The sequence below is a fragment of the Fistularia commersonii genome, chromosome 7 (assembly GCF_037954325.1).
Source record: "Fistularia commersonii isolate RoL2024-O1a breed Wild chromosome 7, RoL_Fcom_v1.0, whole genome shotgun sequence".
NCBI lineage: Eukaryota > Metazoa > Chordata > Actinopteri > Syngnathiformes > Fistulariidae > Fistularia > Fistularia commersonii.
The window spans coordinates 9,338,983-9,354,797 of record NC_141290.1 but is presented as its reverse complement, the minus strand read 5'-3'; the positions used below and the strand labels follow the sequence as shown (position 1 = coordinate 9,354,797).

The following is a 15,815-nucleotide window of genomic DNA, read 5'->3' as shown; positions in this document are numbered from 1 at the left end:
GGGCATGATGGCCCGGCGCCAGCTTTGACCTTCACGCGACGGAAAAAAACTAAACAAAAAAAACAAGCCGATAACCAATCAATAATTCTTTTATTATCAAACGAATCATGATCACACATGAAACTGTCGATGAGTTCAAGTCCGTCCCGTCCCCCGAATTGAACCCGAATACACAGTTTGGAAATAAAAATAATGTAAAACAGCACAGAATCCAGGGAGACACCGAAGAGGGGAAACTACAGCCAGATTTACCGTAATTCTCCTACTATGCGCGCACTGACATTTTTATTTTGTGTGTGTGTGTCGGCGGCTGAAAAATTAATATGACGTGATATTAATATGATATTAATATTTATTCATGTGTTTTATCTTGCCAGGGTGGAGGTGGTCGGGGGGCGTCAGGGTTGCTCGCTTGTTGATAAGGCGTGGAGGGATTGTCTGCCACTCGGGCGATGAAGGCGAGGAGATTTGGTTTTCGTTTATCAACAAGATGGCGGGCCGTACCAAATTGTTTCGGGTGGAGTTGGGGATTGGATTCCGTCAGTCAATTTTCCATGAAGTGCAGATCAGTGTTATTGCTTTACATTGCGGGCCGGAACCGTGAAGAAGCTGAAATCAAATCCAAATCACGTGTTCTGGAAAGAAAGGAAGTGCTGAGCTCCTGCACGGAGGTTCATTTCACTTCAGAGGAACGGAGGGGCGGGAGGGGGGGGGGGGGGGGGGTCGATCTTAAGAATTCGTTTGTCGTGACTACCCCGCCTCCACACTCCCGTTGATAATTTAGCTTTTAACACAAACACACACAAAAGCAAAAGAACACAAACCCTAAGAAACATCTCCATCGGGTCGCCGAGCCCCGGCCGCAAAAAGAACAAGTGCTGGTCCAGATGTAGAAGGTGGATCTGCGGACACAATCTCAGGTCGCTGCTGGCTTTGTGCAGGAACAAGCTCTATTTCTCGCCGGCCGGGCCGCTGCTCTCTGTCTTCACCCCCAACGCCGCCGCTATCGTAGCTGCAGATGGAGAGAGCAGGGGATGATCAGACACAACAGGACAACCGGACGTCCAGTTCGCCCTCGTTGGATTTCGGACCCAAGTCGCCGGCTGGTTACGATTCTCCTTCACTGTCTGCCAGAAGGTTATTGGACGGCAGGCGGTGGCGTCAAACCCCCACCACCACCACCACCGCCGCCGCCGCCACGCTCCGCACAGCGACGTGACTCGAAGAGATCAGTGAAGGACAGTGGAAGTACTTTGCACTTTCAAAATGGAACAGACACTTTTTGTTGGTACTTTGTCTTCTGCTCCCCTGAATGACCTCACAAATGTATGACCACACCACTATTTACCAGCTTGTGCGTTGTTGTGTTGTGATGGAGGCTCTGCTACGTCAGCGCCGGAAAGTTCTTCTGTGCCCTGGGAGTCGGGACGTTCCAGTCCCCCGGCGGCTTCCAACTGGCTCTCCCTGGAGAACTCTAGTGGAGGAAGAGAAGCTTCATGTGATCCCCTCCAGGGGCAGTTTTACCTCGATACCAAAATGACCAAAGAGCATTTTTGAGAGAAGGTATGACACGTGGATCCCAAACGTACCTTCCATTTGGCAGCGAAGCTTCTCGAAGGCCTCTGCCGTGGCCTCGTCGTCGTGCGGGAGCTCCTCCCCCACAGGGCCGGAGTCCGGGCTGGGCCGGTCCGACAGGCAGCTCTCCGAGGAGCACTCGTCACCCCCGGCTCCTTGTTGCTGCCTGTACAGGTGGTGGTCCACGAGGAACTGCAACTCTGGCCAATCAAACAGGGGAAGCAGAGAGAACTTCAATGGAGATCTCGCTGAGATGAAGGGAAGGAGCAGACGTGACGAGCAGCGGGTGTGAATGGGCTAAAGGTACATTCATCTTCCCAAGCGCCGGGGTTCCACAAGGAAAGGGATTCATCACAGCTGTCGCTAACGGCGCTTTTCCACGACACAGTTCCTGCTGGGTGGTGTCCCATCACGTTATGGCTTCTCCTCGGTGTTGGCGGAAACGTCGCAGCGCCAAAACCTTACAGACGACACGCAGAGGCGTTGGTAGACGGCTCTGAGTCCAGAGGTGAGCTAGAAGAGGCTACAAGCAGCCAGACGGGGCTGCAGCCATGCTAACTTTTGCCGCTCTTGTGGGGCGATTGCAAAAAAATGGTTTGATTCACGGCGCGCATTCCCAGTCCCGGTTTGTTGACATCACGTCTCGGCTTTGGCCTCACTGGAGCAAGGTATGATCCCTGATAGAAAGGCCCAAAGAACCCAATCCGGTCGAGTCCTGTATCATGGAGAAGCTATGAGCTAGCTGAGGCGCCCCTGGACGACGACCGAGACGGTACCTTTCATCGTGGGCGTTCCCTTCTGCCCTTTCCGCCGCTGCCTCGGTGAGTTCAGCAGAGCCGCCTGCGGACACGGACATGGATCCGGGTGACAATCATACCTGCGAGGTTCCGGCAAATTGGGGTTCCTTGGCGCTGAAGCTCAGTTACCTTGTAGAGCTGGTTGGGGAGACGATCCTCGTCGATTTCTGCCACAGAGACAAACGAGGTGGTTAGCAAATAAGGGCGGCCATGTTTGAAGAATTAAAACGACACAAATGTCCTGGGTGCATGCGAGATGACTTCTAGGACATGTTCTCCTGCCTGAGTTCTCTCCATGTTCTCCAGTACAAACACAGCCGGTAAGACTCCCGGTTACTTCTCTTCTAGGCAGTGCAGTGAAGACACCTGGTTAAGGGTCAGCGATGTGGACCCTCCGGTTGAAAGCCGACCCGTCCAGGTTAAACTCCGCCTCCCGTGTGACCTTGAGAGGTTATTGCTACATTTTGGACTGGATTATTAAAACAGCCGCTACGAGGTAACCAACCGGGTGGCTGTTTGCTCAGTAGGATGACGGAAACAGCACACATCGAGATCCCGTGACTCCCCAATTGGTTGATGGGTGAAATATGACCCAATGGCGTAAGAAAGGGATAGAAATAGCAAAGATCATCCGTCAACCAATAAATGGGATCAATATTGTATGTTGAACATGCAACCGGCACGTTCTCAGCCTTTTTTTTTTCTAGGACACCACCTTGTTGCTTGGCAACCTATGCATCCCTAGGCACTGGCAAACGCTCTGCACGGGTTTTTGTGTGCGTGTGTATGTGTGTGTGCGCATGTGTGTGTGTGTGTGTGCGTGTGTGCACGTGCACGCCATAGAGCACGTGCATACATTACTCGTAGTGAAAAGCATGCGCCCCGGCTGCTGGAAATCATTGCATTTCTTTATCAGCTTCCCTTCCTGGTTCGGTTTCAAGTCCCCAAACGCAGCTTGGAGTCAGAGTGAATCCCCAAAGCCCCTCTGGACCAATCAGACGCAGGAAAAGGGGCGGGTCCTTCCTCCCTTTTAGTTTTTTTTGTCTTGCTATTTAGATGTTTCCAACTCCCGAGTGAAAATGTACCGCACCAGAGCCGGCAGACCGGAGCGCAAGAAAGTGCGAAGAGTCCGATTTGACGGACGCATTTCGCGGTTGTTTGGTCGCGTCCTGTCTTTTTGTCTCCGCCCAGATGCGGCGGCTTGTTTTTGCGCGCCTCGCCAGCCCTGAACGTGAGCCGATGGCTGCTCCTGGCATGTCTTTTCGGGGTTCTAAGTGCACGGGGCAGAGCAATCTGCAGGGTGTTAAATAATGCAGATCCCCGTCTGATGTGGGGCACGCTGTAACTGTATCATCTCAGCGAGACCCCCCCCTTTTCCTTCAACGTCTTGCTTCTCCCCATCCCCCCGTCTCCACCGTCTGATTTGACATCAGCCCTCCACCCCGTTGGTGTTGACCAAATTGTCTCTTCCATTTCTGCGGCAGACGTCTACCTCCTAACTTTGGAGCCAACTATTGCTTCCAGCTTAAAGGTGCACTTATTAGGAGTTCCCTCATGAGGGCAGAAGGTCCTCTTGATCCTGATCAGAGCCAAGAGGAGAGTCTGTCTGTGCCAAGATCTGCACAAAAGCCCAGGTGGTGGTTTATCTTGGCGGGAGGGAGGACGTCGAAAGGTCTCATTTGCTAAGTGCCATAATCGAGGATGGACCTACCTATTTTCTGCGCGGCGGTTCCCTGGAATCCACCTCTGAGTTGCTAAATGGATAGCATGCAGGCAAACTGTTTAAACAGAGGTACCGTAATGCTAGCAGGCTAAAATTAGCGGGCCAATCGCAAGCATTAGGAGACTCCATTGTTCCCAGGGGAGAGAGGGGCTAAGCTCAGCTGCGCAGCCGTTAGCTGTGTGTTGTTAGCCACCTTAGCTGTGTGTTAGCACCTGCAGCCACAGCCGGCGGAGTGTTAGCCATCTGGTGCCTTCTCAGGCAGAAAAGATGCTACTCTAGGCATCGGACTGTTAGATGTCCACATTGCTTGACGCAGTTACGTTTGTCGCCCCGAGTCTGTTCTGAGTCCCACCGTACCTATCATCCCAGATAAGAATTTTTCTTTAAAAGAGGTTTCAAAGATTGTGGTGAGGAGAGCAGGAGGTTTGAATGTCAAGGTCATCCCAGCAGATGAGTTCTCCGAAAGCTCCAGAATATAATTTTCCCCTGCTTTCATTTTGAAATTGTTTCTTCACCCGGCACTCCCCGCCAACTACCCCTGGCTGAAATGCAAAACTTTGCATCTTGAGTTCCAAATTGTACAGTTTTGCATCTTCTTTCCACCACTGCTACTTCTGAGTGCCTGGATATCACTGCTGCATGCCTGCAGAGCCGGAGGCTGGATGATGGTGCGCCGGGGGGGCGGCTTTGCGGGAGGAAGTTCAATACCAGCTCGATGTTTGTTTGCTTGTATCGTGTGGCGGCGCCCACTCCCTGCACCCTGGTACGCCTCCCGATTTGCAAACACCTCCACTTTCCTGTTTTGCAACTCCTCGGGTCGACGTAGAGTCGACCGACGATCCTTCCCGTCCGGTTCCCGGAGAAATAAGGATGATCGAAGTCAACATGATGCAGAAACCAACCCTCTCTGCAGGCGTCAGTACGAAAATGGCTTACCGGGCGACGACTGGTCACTGGATGCCACCAGAGTAGCTGGCGTGGGTCGGCGTCTCCTGATCTGGAAAGAGTAGAACAGTTTCAGCCCATCTCACACAGCATGACGGCAAAGCACTTTTCCCAGGGATTTCACTTCGACCGAGTCCCTGGTGGGCCGGGGAATTAAAAAGCCCTGAGCGGTGCACTTAATTTAAACCCGTTCTCATTACCCGGCCTGCTTCCCTCTGTAACGGCACTGTTATTGCCCGGGCGAGATGGGACATCCCAGAGCGCTCCCTATGAAGGTCTTAACGTGGTTCATGAGGTGGCGCTGCTGGAAGATGCTGAGTGGGTGGAAGCCAACTGGAGCATACGAGGTCTGGACGTACCCTAGGCCCCTCCCTCGATCTGTGCAGACAATCGATAAATATAAGGTAAGGAGTGGCGCCACTCCCTGCTGCTAGGCGTTAGCCCGACACCAAGGTGGACAGAAGTTACGGTGAAGTGTCGGGAACCCCGCGGCCCAGCTCACAGGTGGCCCAGAAACTATCCAAGCAGTCATCGGGCCGTTTGCGGGGTTCACACTGGATCTCATTCACGTCTGGACCGGCGTGACAATAGAGGAACTACAACTACCAAACTCCAGGTCGAGAAAAGCTAACAGGTTAGCTTAATGACCAACGGAACTGCGGAAGATTAGACGTTTCGTCTTTTGTGCTGAAATTCAGAGCACTGGATGTCAGCCAGGCGGCAGCGTGTTGCCACGGAGCTTTTAAAACTGGGTTGCAATTAATCAAGGGCTGCTTTTGAGACCGGATCAGAAGATTATCATCCTCGACCCGGACCAGGCTTCTCCGCCTCCACCCAGAAGAGAAGTCACTGAAGTCCGTTCCAAACTGCAGGCCGTGTCGATTAACTTCTATCAACTTGAAGCCGATCCCTCGCGCTGAGAGGCGGGGCTTAACCCGGAGGAGGTCAGCTGTCAATCAGAGGGTTCACATATGGACGTGTCCAACCGTTCACGACTGGGGACAATTTAGAGTCTTCCATTAACCCGCGACCAGGAGAAGCTGGAGAGCATGGATGCAGCCGCTGATACGATCATACCTTGACTTGTGAGTCTAACTGGTTCAGTGACCAATCTTGTAACTCAACTCGCTCGCATATGAAATTACATTTCCCCGTTGAAATCCTTAACTTGCTGGTTCCACACTTGATGCTTCAATTTGTTGCTAAGGGCTACACTTTAAGTGTAAACACCATTTTTGGAGAGGGTGAAGCCACTCCTCTTTCTAAAACCATCAAACCGTCCCCGACCGACTTTGAATTACTCTTACGTTCTCGCCGTCCGCCGTACCAAATCCCTGTAAGTGCCTCCTGGTTTCTCACAGACAACGCTCTCCATCGCCGGCTCTCACCGACAACAAGAATCCACCGAGCGACGGCTCAAATCTGTGAAAACTCGGATATCGATGCCCTCGGAAGTCGAAGTACGGCTGAATTTGATTCCTGCGCTGTCGGGCCAGGACCCCCCCCTCCCTGGGAGGATGTGATCACGCCCAGAGTAGTTGTCATTCCTCTCAGCAAGCGGTCCTTTGGCTCGCGCCCCGATCCCGCCGCTCATTGGACGGGCTCGCTCCTCAGAACCCAGCCCGTCACCCGCCTCACTGGCGAACAAAGAGGGCCTTCAAAGGGGTTGGTGGGTGGGAAAATGTTAAAAAAAAAGAAAAAAGAAACTGAGCACACTCGGTATTCTGGTCTTCACGTGGGAAGTGGACTGAATTCCCTCGAAGCTGCAGCGTAAACCCCGCCGTGTGCGAGCGGTCGTCAAAATAAACTCTTGTCTGAATCAGAAGAACATCTACGACGCCCCTGCAGAGGTTCTCCTCCGAGAGAAGACCAACCTCGCGCTTTGAGCGTGAAATGAAACTCAGAGGAGGAGGCCGAGTCGTCTGAAGATTTCCTCTCCCCGCTTCGATCTGCCTTTTTAAACTCCGCTTTGGCCCGGAGTCTCCATCGGAGCTGCTTCACGACCTTCAGCGTGAAAGTGTGTGTGTGTCAGCACTGAGTCCATCTACATTAAATCACGCCGCAGAAATAGAGGTTAAAGAGAACTTCAGAAAGCCTTGTCACGGGTTTGGCAGAGGCGTTTTTACTTTTTTCCTTTTTTTTTTTGCTGGTGGTCACGTGATCTTCAGAACCAAGATCACTAACTTCTGCTTCTCGGTCACTTCAGTCCTTAGGCTACGTCTGATTTTCCACCACTGTCCCGGCCGCCTCCTGCCCGTCCACCAAAAAAGCCCACCCGGGGTGACTCCCGATGACGATTCCACTCATTGATTCAGTATCCTTGTCATGACGCGAAGGCTGGGAGCCCAGCCGGCGCCGAATCTAGAATCTCACCCTTTCACGTACCTTTATATCTCCGCTCGGTGCAAAGAACAAGAAGTCCCAATTATTTCCAAACAAGTACCTTGTGTACATCAGTGTACTAGCTTGTAGCTTGATGGCTTACTGACATGTAAGCCGTCAACCAACCAAATCAAAGACAAAGGCTCACCTGGACAATCTCCAGCAAGCTACCAAACTAGCTTGCCGACCTAAGCAGGCTGGCTGGCTAGCTAGCCTCTCGAAACCCCGGATCCCGATGGCGCCTAGCAAGACGGCATTTCCATCGGCCGAAATCTTCTTGCTCCTCCTGCTCCATCATCTCTCCCTCCACCCAAAAATCCATCTCCGACATCCAGCTCCAACACTTGCCTCCTCACAGCAGCACGACACTCAGCTGCACACCGGCGAAGCTCCTCCAGCTTGTCCCTGGACTGGCGCTCATCGCCACACTCTGCAATTATGGACTTCTTCCCAATAATTCTGTGTATGTTCTGTTCCTTCTGTTTTTTACTTGTGAAGCGTCTTTGAGTGTCATGAAAAGCGCTATAAAAATCCCACGTATTATTATTATTATGTCAGGACTTTAGGCTACAGTTGGGACAAGCCTGCCACAGCCCAGCCAGCAAACAAATTAAATGTGTTCAAGAATGTACAGCTGCACATGTTCAAGGTCCAAAAGTAGTCTTGCAGTTGCAGTTCAGTGAAGGGATACTACGGTGGCCTGCAGGCTGCTCCGCAGAGGTGGAGTTGGCTTCATGGACTTGTCTCCTCCTCTGGACAGGAAGTTGTGGGTTCTGTGGTGAGGCCAAAATAAACGACGCCTCTGTGGGTACTCGGTGTGGACTTTGATAGAATCCCAGGGGATTCTATCAGAATAAGACTATGTGTACCATCACATATACCCAAACCTCACTTCCTGTGCCAGGAAAGACCTGGTTCTGAGCCACGATGTGCTTTTCAAACCCAGTGGGTTCTGAAGTAAGCACATTGTAGATAAGAGGATGTGCTTGGGTTGCGAGGGTCAACCCCCCCCAACCCCTGCTCCATCTCTCCACGGATACTGATTCGCCACGCTGGGAGGTGTCAGGTTGCACGGATTATTGAACCGTGGGCGAAGCCCCCCCGATGTGATATTCACACACACACACACTTTCTACTTGTTTATTTAAAACCAGTGCTACCGTCTCTGTGGGGGACATTCATTAATGAGAAAAATAGCACCAAGTGGAATCACACCAGCTCCTTAGCGGCTTGAATTAGAATAAATGAAGAGCAAAACTGGCGTTTTGTCGAGGTTCAGGTTCGGAAGGGACTTTGTGGATTTAGGTCTTTTATTTCAGGACCGTCAAAGCCCAGTGTCTGATGCTGGCAGAATCTTGTGCCGTCCAAAACGAACCCCGGGGCTTTCCGCGATGGTTCAGTCCGGTCAGGGAGCTCAACTGAACTCCCTTACTGATCAAGAGACAAACTCCGAGTTGGTCCCGATCAAACTCCGGTGCGGTTTGTCTGAGCAAACGGACTGTGTTTGGCCCCAAAAAGCAGGGGCAGAGCAAAACGTAGTGCATCATGGAAAACAGTAAGTACATAAAAACCTCTTCCTCTCCCTTCAGAGGTCTCCACACCAAACATCTGACCGTCTCCTCTGCATTCTCTTCTTTCACACAACTACCTTCCCTTCCTCTTGCCCTCCATTCTCAAACCTTGTCTCTGGTTGTCCTCAAGACCTCCTCAGGATTCTCCATCATCCCTCCTCTGTCCACGTCCGAACCAATCTCCAGGAAGCAACGTGTCCAGGAAGTAAAGAAGTGATTGGCAACATTCAGGGAGGGGACGGAGGCAATGGTAGGGTCACCTTCTGGTGCAAAAACCAGGGAGCTTCCCTTCATTGTTTTGTCGAATAGATCATCAGATCTTTTCTATGTCTTCTTCGTCTCTGATGTTCATTGACCACCCAGCCGTTTCATTCGCCCATCAAATTGAGGTAGCCACTCGTTCATCGTATGGAGCATACAACTCTTCATCCTCTAATCCACATTTATGGATAATGTAGGGTCTCAAGTGAACCTCCTGTGTTTGGACAGTGGGACGAACCCGGAGAACCCTGAGGAACCCCACGTAGAGAAAAATGGAGACCCCACAAGGGAAGGGAATCCAATCCAGATGTCAGAAACTTTCACTCATTGGCTCTCAAACCCATTCGTGTTCCTCACGTCAGAAACCTGGGAAGACCTCCTCCCCCTCCGGGTCTGAGTCATAGTGAGCTGAGGACACTAGAACATTTGAGCAGCTTCTCCTAAAAGCTCATCCAATATAAATGGCCCTGTCATGTTCTATTCATAGAGACCAGACGTCCCTGCTCATGATGGTCTGGAGAGGCACGGCTCTCTGCTGATGAAGATGCACCTGCTCCTTCAGGGCGCCCGGTGAAGACCAGCCAACTCACCCTTTCATTCAAAGTGGAAGGACGCCGAAACACCGGCTTAGCTCGAAAACATCTTCTACCAAGAGGAAGGATCGGCAGATCTTGGTCCCGATTCTTGATCATCAGACCTACAGGTTCCCTGCGATTGCCGGAGAGCGTGGTCTCCTCTCCTGCAGAAGCTCCTCAGCACCCATCCCTCCCCGATAAAGAAACGAAAAACCCCTCACCTGCTCGGCCGCCTCCGGGTCCAGGTGGGTGTCAAGCAGGGGGACGGTGAACTGGATCTTCCTGGGGCTCCCGGTTTCCATGGTTTCCACTGCTACCGGCGAAGAGGAGGAAGGTCTGGGGAGAAGATCTCGAGGAGGGGGGCAAAAAAAAGAAAAACGAGTGGCTCCGGGTTTCCAGGAGGACGGAGGAGGAGCTGGACTTCAGGAGGCGTCTCTTCCAACCCACTTTGCCCCGGTTTTGTTCCTCAACACCTTCTCTCTAACCGAACATCCGCTCCTCTTCCTCGTCTTCCCCCCTCTCTCTCCTTCAGCACCTGCCAGCCTCTGTTCTTCCCTCAGCCCCCCCACCTGCCGTCTCTCCCGGCTCTCGGCGCCGAGACAAGGACGTTCCGAGGATGGGAACGCCTCTCCAACGACACCATAGGCCGAGCCCGACTCCCCTTCACGACAAGCCCCGCCCCCACAGTATCTCTCTTTGCCTGAGCTCAGCGGTTGGTCGGCTGCAGACAAATCCCCCTCTCTCTCTCTCTCTCCCTCTCTCTCCATCCCACCTCCTCCTCTTGCTTGGAAGATAGTACCCTCTGAGATCGCCTCCAAGCGACAGCTAAGATGTTACCTCTGGAAGCAATGAAATAGCGCATCTCGAGAAGCTTCTGGGATCCTCCGATCTTGTGCTCTTGCACTCCTCGTTGACCTGAATTGTTTCCCATGCGGTGGTTGGTGCTTGGATTCCTAGCTCCTCCTGCATGCCGAGTGTCCGCTGGCAAGACAATGACGCTCCCAAGGTTGCTCCCCGTTGAATGGTTCTGCACCCTGCAGGGCAGCAGTGCTGCCGTTCAAGCATTCACCGGTAGCACACAAGCATACAAGTATCAACTCCAGTGACCCTCCTGTTCATGGTTGGAGTGTGGGAGAAACCCAGGGGAGCCCCACGCTGACACATGGAGAACATGGAGACTCCACACAGAACCCCCCCTATGGGCATCTGACTGGGGATCTTCTTGCTGTGTAGCAGTGACAACAATTTATGCTAGCGCTTTATGCTGTTACCCCCACCCAGTGTCTCACATATTCGTGCACCAACGGTGGCAGAGCTGCCACGCAAGATTCTAACCATGGGAGCAAGTATGGGGGTCAGTCCTTTGCCCTGAGTCACTTTGGCATGCAGACAGTAGGGAAATTGGACCACCAACCTTAGATTGGCTGCTCCACCAACTGAGCCACCAGCTTGCTAGCAGACACAACCCCATATCTAGAACAACATTCTGGCGTCTAGTGAAGTCGACCTCTTGCCGGGTCAGTCCTGACTACAAACATGGCGGTGGACAAAACACCTACCCCATGTTCCACAAGACACCATCTGCTGAGGTGGAGATACAGCGAGGCTTTTGTCAGCCATGCAGAGCTTCTGCAGCTCCTGCTCCTCCTGGTCACCTCTCAGATTCAGTCCAGGTCTCACATGTGAGTCAAATGAGCAGTGATTGGATACAGAGGTGGCACAGCTGAGCTCATAATTGTCATTCAGTGTGTGTGTGTGTGTGTGTGTGTGTGTGTGTGTGGGTGGGTGGGTGGGTGGGTGGGTGTGAGTGTGTGTGTGTTTGAGGGGGCAACGGTTGTTGTCATGATTTTTAATGTCAATCTTTGTTGATGTTAGCCTGGAAGCCTAGGTGCATCAATGGTGCTTCTCCGTAGACTCCACTGGACAGGGTCCTTCTACTTGGAGTGTCCATCAAGGACATCACCTGGTACCTGGTACTTTTTTCCAGCACCTGCTCCGGTGATGTTCCAAGAGAGCCATCGCTGAATTGGCCGGTGAACGTCCTGACTGAGCGCGGCGCTCCACGCAAGAATGTAACCTGCCATTTTGTTTTTCGAAAACCCACAAAATAAGAGCATTGCCACTGCAGCATACTGCCTGTTAGCGTATAGCCTGTAGCCCGTAGCCTGTAGCCCGTAGCTTGCAGTCCATAGCCTGTAGCCTGTAGCCTGTAGCCTTCCACGGCTCCACAAGAAGCAGGAGCATCATCGTGAGATTTGCAAGGAAGGCGGGGTTTTAGGGATATGAGTTTTCAGGCTGAAGGTGCCAATTTGCTACCCAGGCTAGTGTTCTGCACACCGTGATCTTCCACACATCTTCTTCTATGTCTTCGTATGACGTGTGAATGAGGGGGTGAATGATTTTCACCGGCTTTCTCCTGCGTATGGACGTATGGACTTCTGGGACGCTTCTTAGTTCCACCAGCTGAGTAAACGGCAAAGCTCCGGCTTCGGTTTTCTCCAGGAAATCCATTCAAATTAGCGCCGCCTTGAAAGTCGCCCTCCTGTTTGGTGAGGGAGGTAGGAAGAGGAGGAGGGGGTCCTTCCTCTCACCGGAATTATGTCTCCATTACCCGAGCAGGGACGGGCTTTATGAAAAGGCCACGGGGTCGTCACGGCCGACACGCCTATATTTTGTCCTTTACGACCCCTGGAGGTCGCCTTTTAACGAGCACAGAGCCCGGAGTGGAAAATTTAGATGCTAATATTAGCCGCTAATTGACATTAGCCACGTATGATTTGCTGGTCTGCTCGTCCACCTGCACTCAATAGTTTGAGCAAATGGGGAAAGGAAAATCCACCGGTCTTAATAAGTGCTAGGAAGCAATCCCCCCCCCCTCCCCCCCCGTCACCACTGCTGCCGCCATCGTACCATCTCAGAGCGCAGCTGCCTCCGTTTACCCCACCAATTACCTCGCAGGCGTGCCCAAATTCATGAGCATGAGTGGCAAAATTTCATGTTGTCGCTTCAACGTTTACATTAGTGTTGTTACACATCAGATGTCGCGCCCAGTGAATGGGATCTTCAAAAAAACAAAAAAAAGGGCGAACGCACACACACACACACACACACACACACACACACACACACACGACCATCAAAGAGGTGACAGATTGCACTTCGCCTCGGCCAGAACGCGTAGTGTGTGACCTCCCGCTAATGGCGTGGGGTGGGAGTGGGGGGGGCAAAGGTCAAGAAGCGTCGGACGGAGGAGGATGAGCTCAGAAGGTCCACAAAACCAGCTTTGTGTCGGCGGTGACGGCCGCACAGTTGTTCGGCCTCGCCGACTCATAAAATTCAGATGAGCTTCTGCTCGCGTCTTCTCGCGTCATATTTATTGCTAGTATCATAACATGGCGGCGCACGCGGGTATTGAATGTGTTCATCAGGGTGGAGGTCATGAACCCCTCCTCTCTGCTCCATAATAGATGTACAGATGTTCGGGAAGAGGGTTAGCGGGCGGCTGTTAGCCGAGGAGGCGCCCGTGACCTTCTGCTCGGCAGCTCCACCGTAATCGGTCGGGAATCACGAGTTGATCAGGAGCTCATCGTTTTTCATGGAATTTGCCTCACGCGCCGGCATCATCGCCAACCTTAAACTACTCTGTCATTTAGTAGGTCTATAATAGATGTACCATGATTTTCGTACTATTGAGCATGCCTGAGTGGAGATTTTGAATGAAATACATACTGTAAATGTTTTTTTTCTGAACAGTGTCTGCAGCATGTCTGGCTAAAAAAGGAAAAAATAGAGTAGCCTAGCGATCAAAACCCATTGATTGCTATCTTCGTCTTCAAACCGCTAAAGTTTCTCAAATCGGTCCGATATAAAGCTTAATATTTAGTGGCGTCAGGCTAGTTAGCCCTTAAAATCCATAAATTAGCAGTTAGCATCATTATTTAAGCCACGGCGTTCAAAAAAAGTAGCGGCTAATGGCCATGATCAAAGAGGGCGACTGGACTGCACCAAATGGACCAGATGTGGGGGAGTCCATCAAGATAGGGGCGGGGGGGTTCTGGATTCCTCTCCTTCGTGCCAAAGGGGGGGATGCAATTCCCAAGTTAGGTTGCCTCAGCTGCAGCCAAATACACAAGAGGTCCCCCAGGGATCCATCCTTGGCCCGCATCTGCTCCGCCGTTCCAGCGGATTAAGGAGATCAGAGTGAAGGTTTCCCTTGAAAATATTATTAATTGGACGAAGAGGAGGTGGGATCCAGGTAGGTGGAGGTCCCACTTCCTCCTGAGCATCGACCTGGAACATCAGCGATCATCGGATGGGTCGGTGGTAGAGATGCAACCCGCCGCTAACATTCGAAACAATACGAATCGATCGCCGTGGCGACTCTCCCTTCAATCAGCCGGGCTCCCGATGAAGAGGAACGAAGCTCCTTCCCGAGAGGGCCGACACGCCTGCCCTCCCGGTAATTGGTGGCGCGGAAGCCGCGAGCATGGGGGTGTAATTGCACGTTACTACGTTTTAATTAGTGTCGGGGCCCGCGGCACACCGCTTCCTCCCCAGGTGGCCCCTCAGACCCCGCCAGAACCCACCGGCCTCCGAGCCAAGCGCTGGAGAATATGACCCGAGATGCAGAGCCGCCGCATTCACTCATATTTAATGACATGCTTTCATTTTTGCAAATCCCTGAAGCGAATTTTGCAAAAATTTGCACGCAAAAAGTCGGCGTAATGGCGGCTCACGGCCAGCGGAGGGCGACATTTCACCCACACTGCTGCAGAGACCTGTTTCCATGGTTATCACGATCGACCGGGCTTCTCCCGCACCCGGGGTCGTGAGGGGGCAGAGCCTATGCCAGCTGTGATTGGTCCAGAGGTGATGACAATGACAATAATATAACATCTCCCTCCACAACATCTGCAGAGGAAGCCGGTGTGAAACACAGCCGCGGGGAGCCGACTCCATCTTTACAGATCTTTATTCACATTCTTATCATCATCGTAAGTCGAGTGGAAATAAAAAGGGGCTACTTCTTGCCGAACCTCTGCGGGACGGCCATGCTCCAGATCTGCCCGGGTGCCGCCTCCCAGTCCGGGGAGCTCATCTGGTCCTCCGAGACCACCTGGCTTCTGGAGCCGCGTCCGAACCTGCGGGTCGGGAGGAGACGGAAAGGTCACGAATCGCCACGGCGATGACGGCGGAGCGCGACTGCGGGAGGAGGCCGAACCTCTGCGGCTGGTGGAGCACCGAGTTCCTGGCTTCTCGGCGGGACCCGAGCAGAAGGGCTCTGAGGAGCGAGGCCAGCAAACGGTCGCCGCCGTCCAAGACCTCCTGGGATGTCACACACACACACACACATGGCGTTGGAGGGGAAAGGGAGGGTGAAGGTGCAGGAGTCGGCGGTCTTACCATCGTCCCAAGCTGGTGATCGTCCATGTTCTCCTCCATGCTGTCTTCCTCCTGGCCGCCTTCGGCGTGGAGAGCCTGGCCGACGCCGGCGAGCGCCAGCAGCAGCACCAGGAGGGTCGCCGCCGATGTCGAGTCCATGGAGGCGGAGGAGGTTCGCAGAAGGAGGCGAGTTTCCGGCGAAGCGATGGTGGATGTGACCCGGTCGGGCGTCTTCTGCAGAGGGAGCGTCCGCCACGGCGCCTTTTATACGCCTCGCCGTGACTTCCTGGATGACCCCAGGAGAGCAGGGAGGTGAAGACGCTGCTGCACCGCGGGGACGGGGGAGGACGCTGCCCATTTAGCAGGACCAGGGTATTAGCGGTGACGGAGGGCACGAGGCGGCCATTACGGGGCCCTCAAGGCGCGCCGGCTGAGCACTCCTGGTTATTAAGCAGATAAATCCCCGCAAATGGACGGCGGCACGCCGGTCCCTGGCGTCCGCCGGCGAGAGAACCTACGGGGGAACCGGGGGCGTGACGCGGGGAACGTCCCCCGGAGACGAGGCGTGTCCATCCATCGGACGTCGGACGCAGGATGATTCCCA

General features: G+C 53.1%; 2 protein-coding genes across 2 annotated transcripts; both read right to left on the bottom strand.

Moving 5' to 3' along the window:
- Window positions 1-73: 73 nt before the first annotated feature.
- On the bottom strand, window positions 74-10,407 carry LOC147232685 (uncharacterized). The gene is made up of 7 exons (XM_086149678.1): window positions 10,051-10,407; window positions 5,032-5,092; window positions 2,502-2,539; window positions 2,352-2,415; window positions 1,590-1,775; window positions 1,349-1,474; window positions 74-1,012 (listed from the first exon to the last, which is right to left on the bottom strand). Exons 1-7 carry the CDS (start codon window positions 10,129-10,131, stop codon window positions 951-953), a joined length of 618 nt encoding a protein of 205 aa, XP_086005804.1. The 5' UTR covers window positions 10,132-10,407; the 3' UTR covers window positions 74-950.
- A 4,402-nt stretch (window positions 10,408-14,809) lies between these two features.
- Window positions 14,810-15,434, bottom strand: npffl (neuropeptide FF-amide peptide precursor like). The gene is made up of 3 exons (XM_086148825.1): window positions 15,233-15,434; window positions 15,051-15,154; window positions 14,810-14,970 (listed from the first exon to the last, which is right to left on the bottom strand). The coding sequence occupies exons 1-3, from the start codon at window positions 15,368-15,370 to the stop codon at window positions 14,850-14,852; spliced, it is 363 nt and encodes a 120-aa protein (XP_086004951.1). The 5' UTR covers window positions 15,371-15,434; the 3' UTR covers window positions 14,810-14,849.
- Window positions 15,435-15,815: the final 381 nt, after the last annotated feature.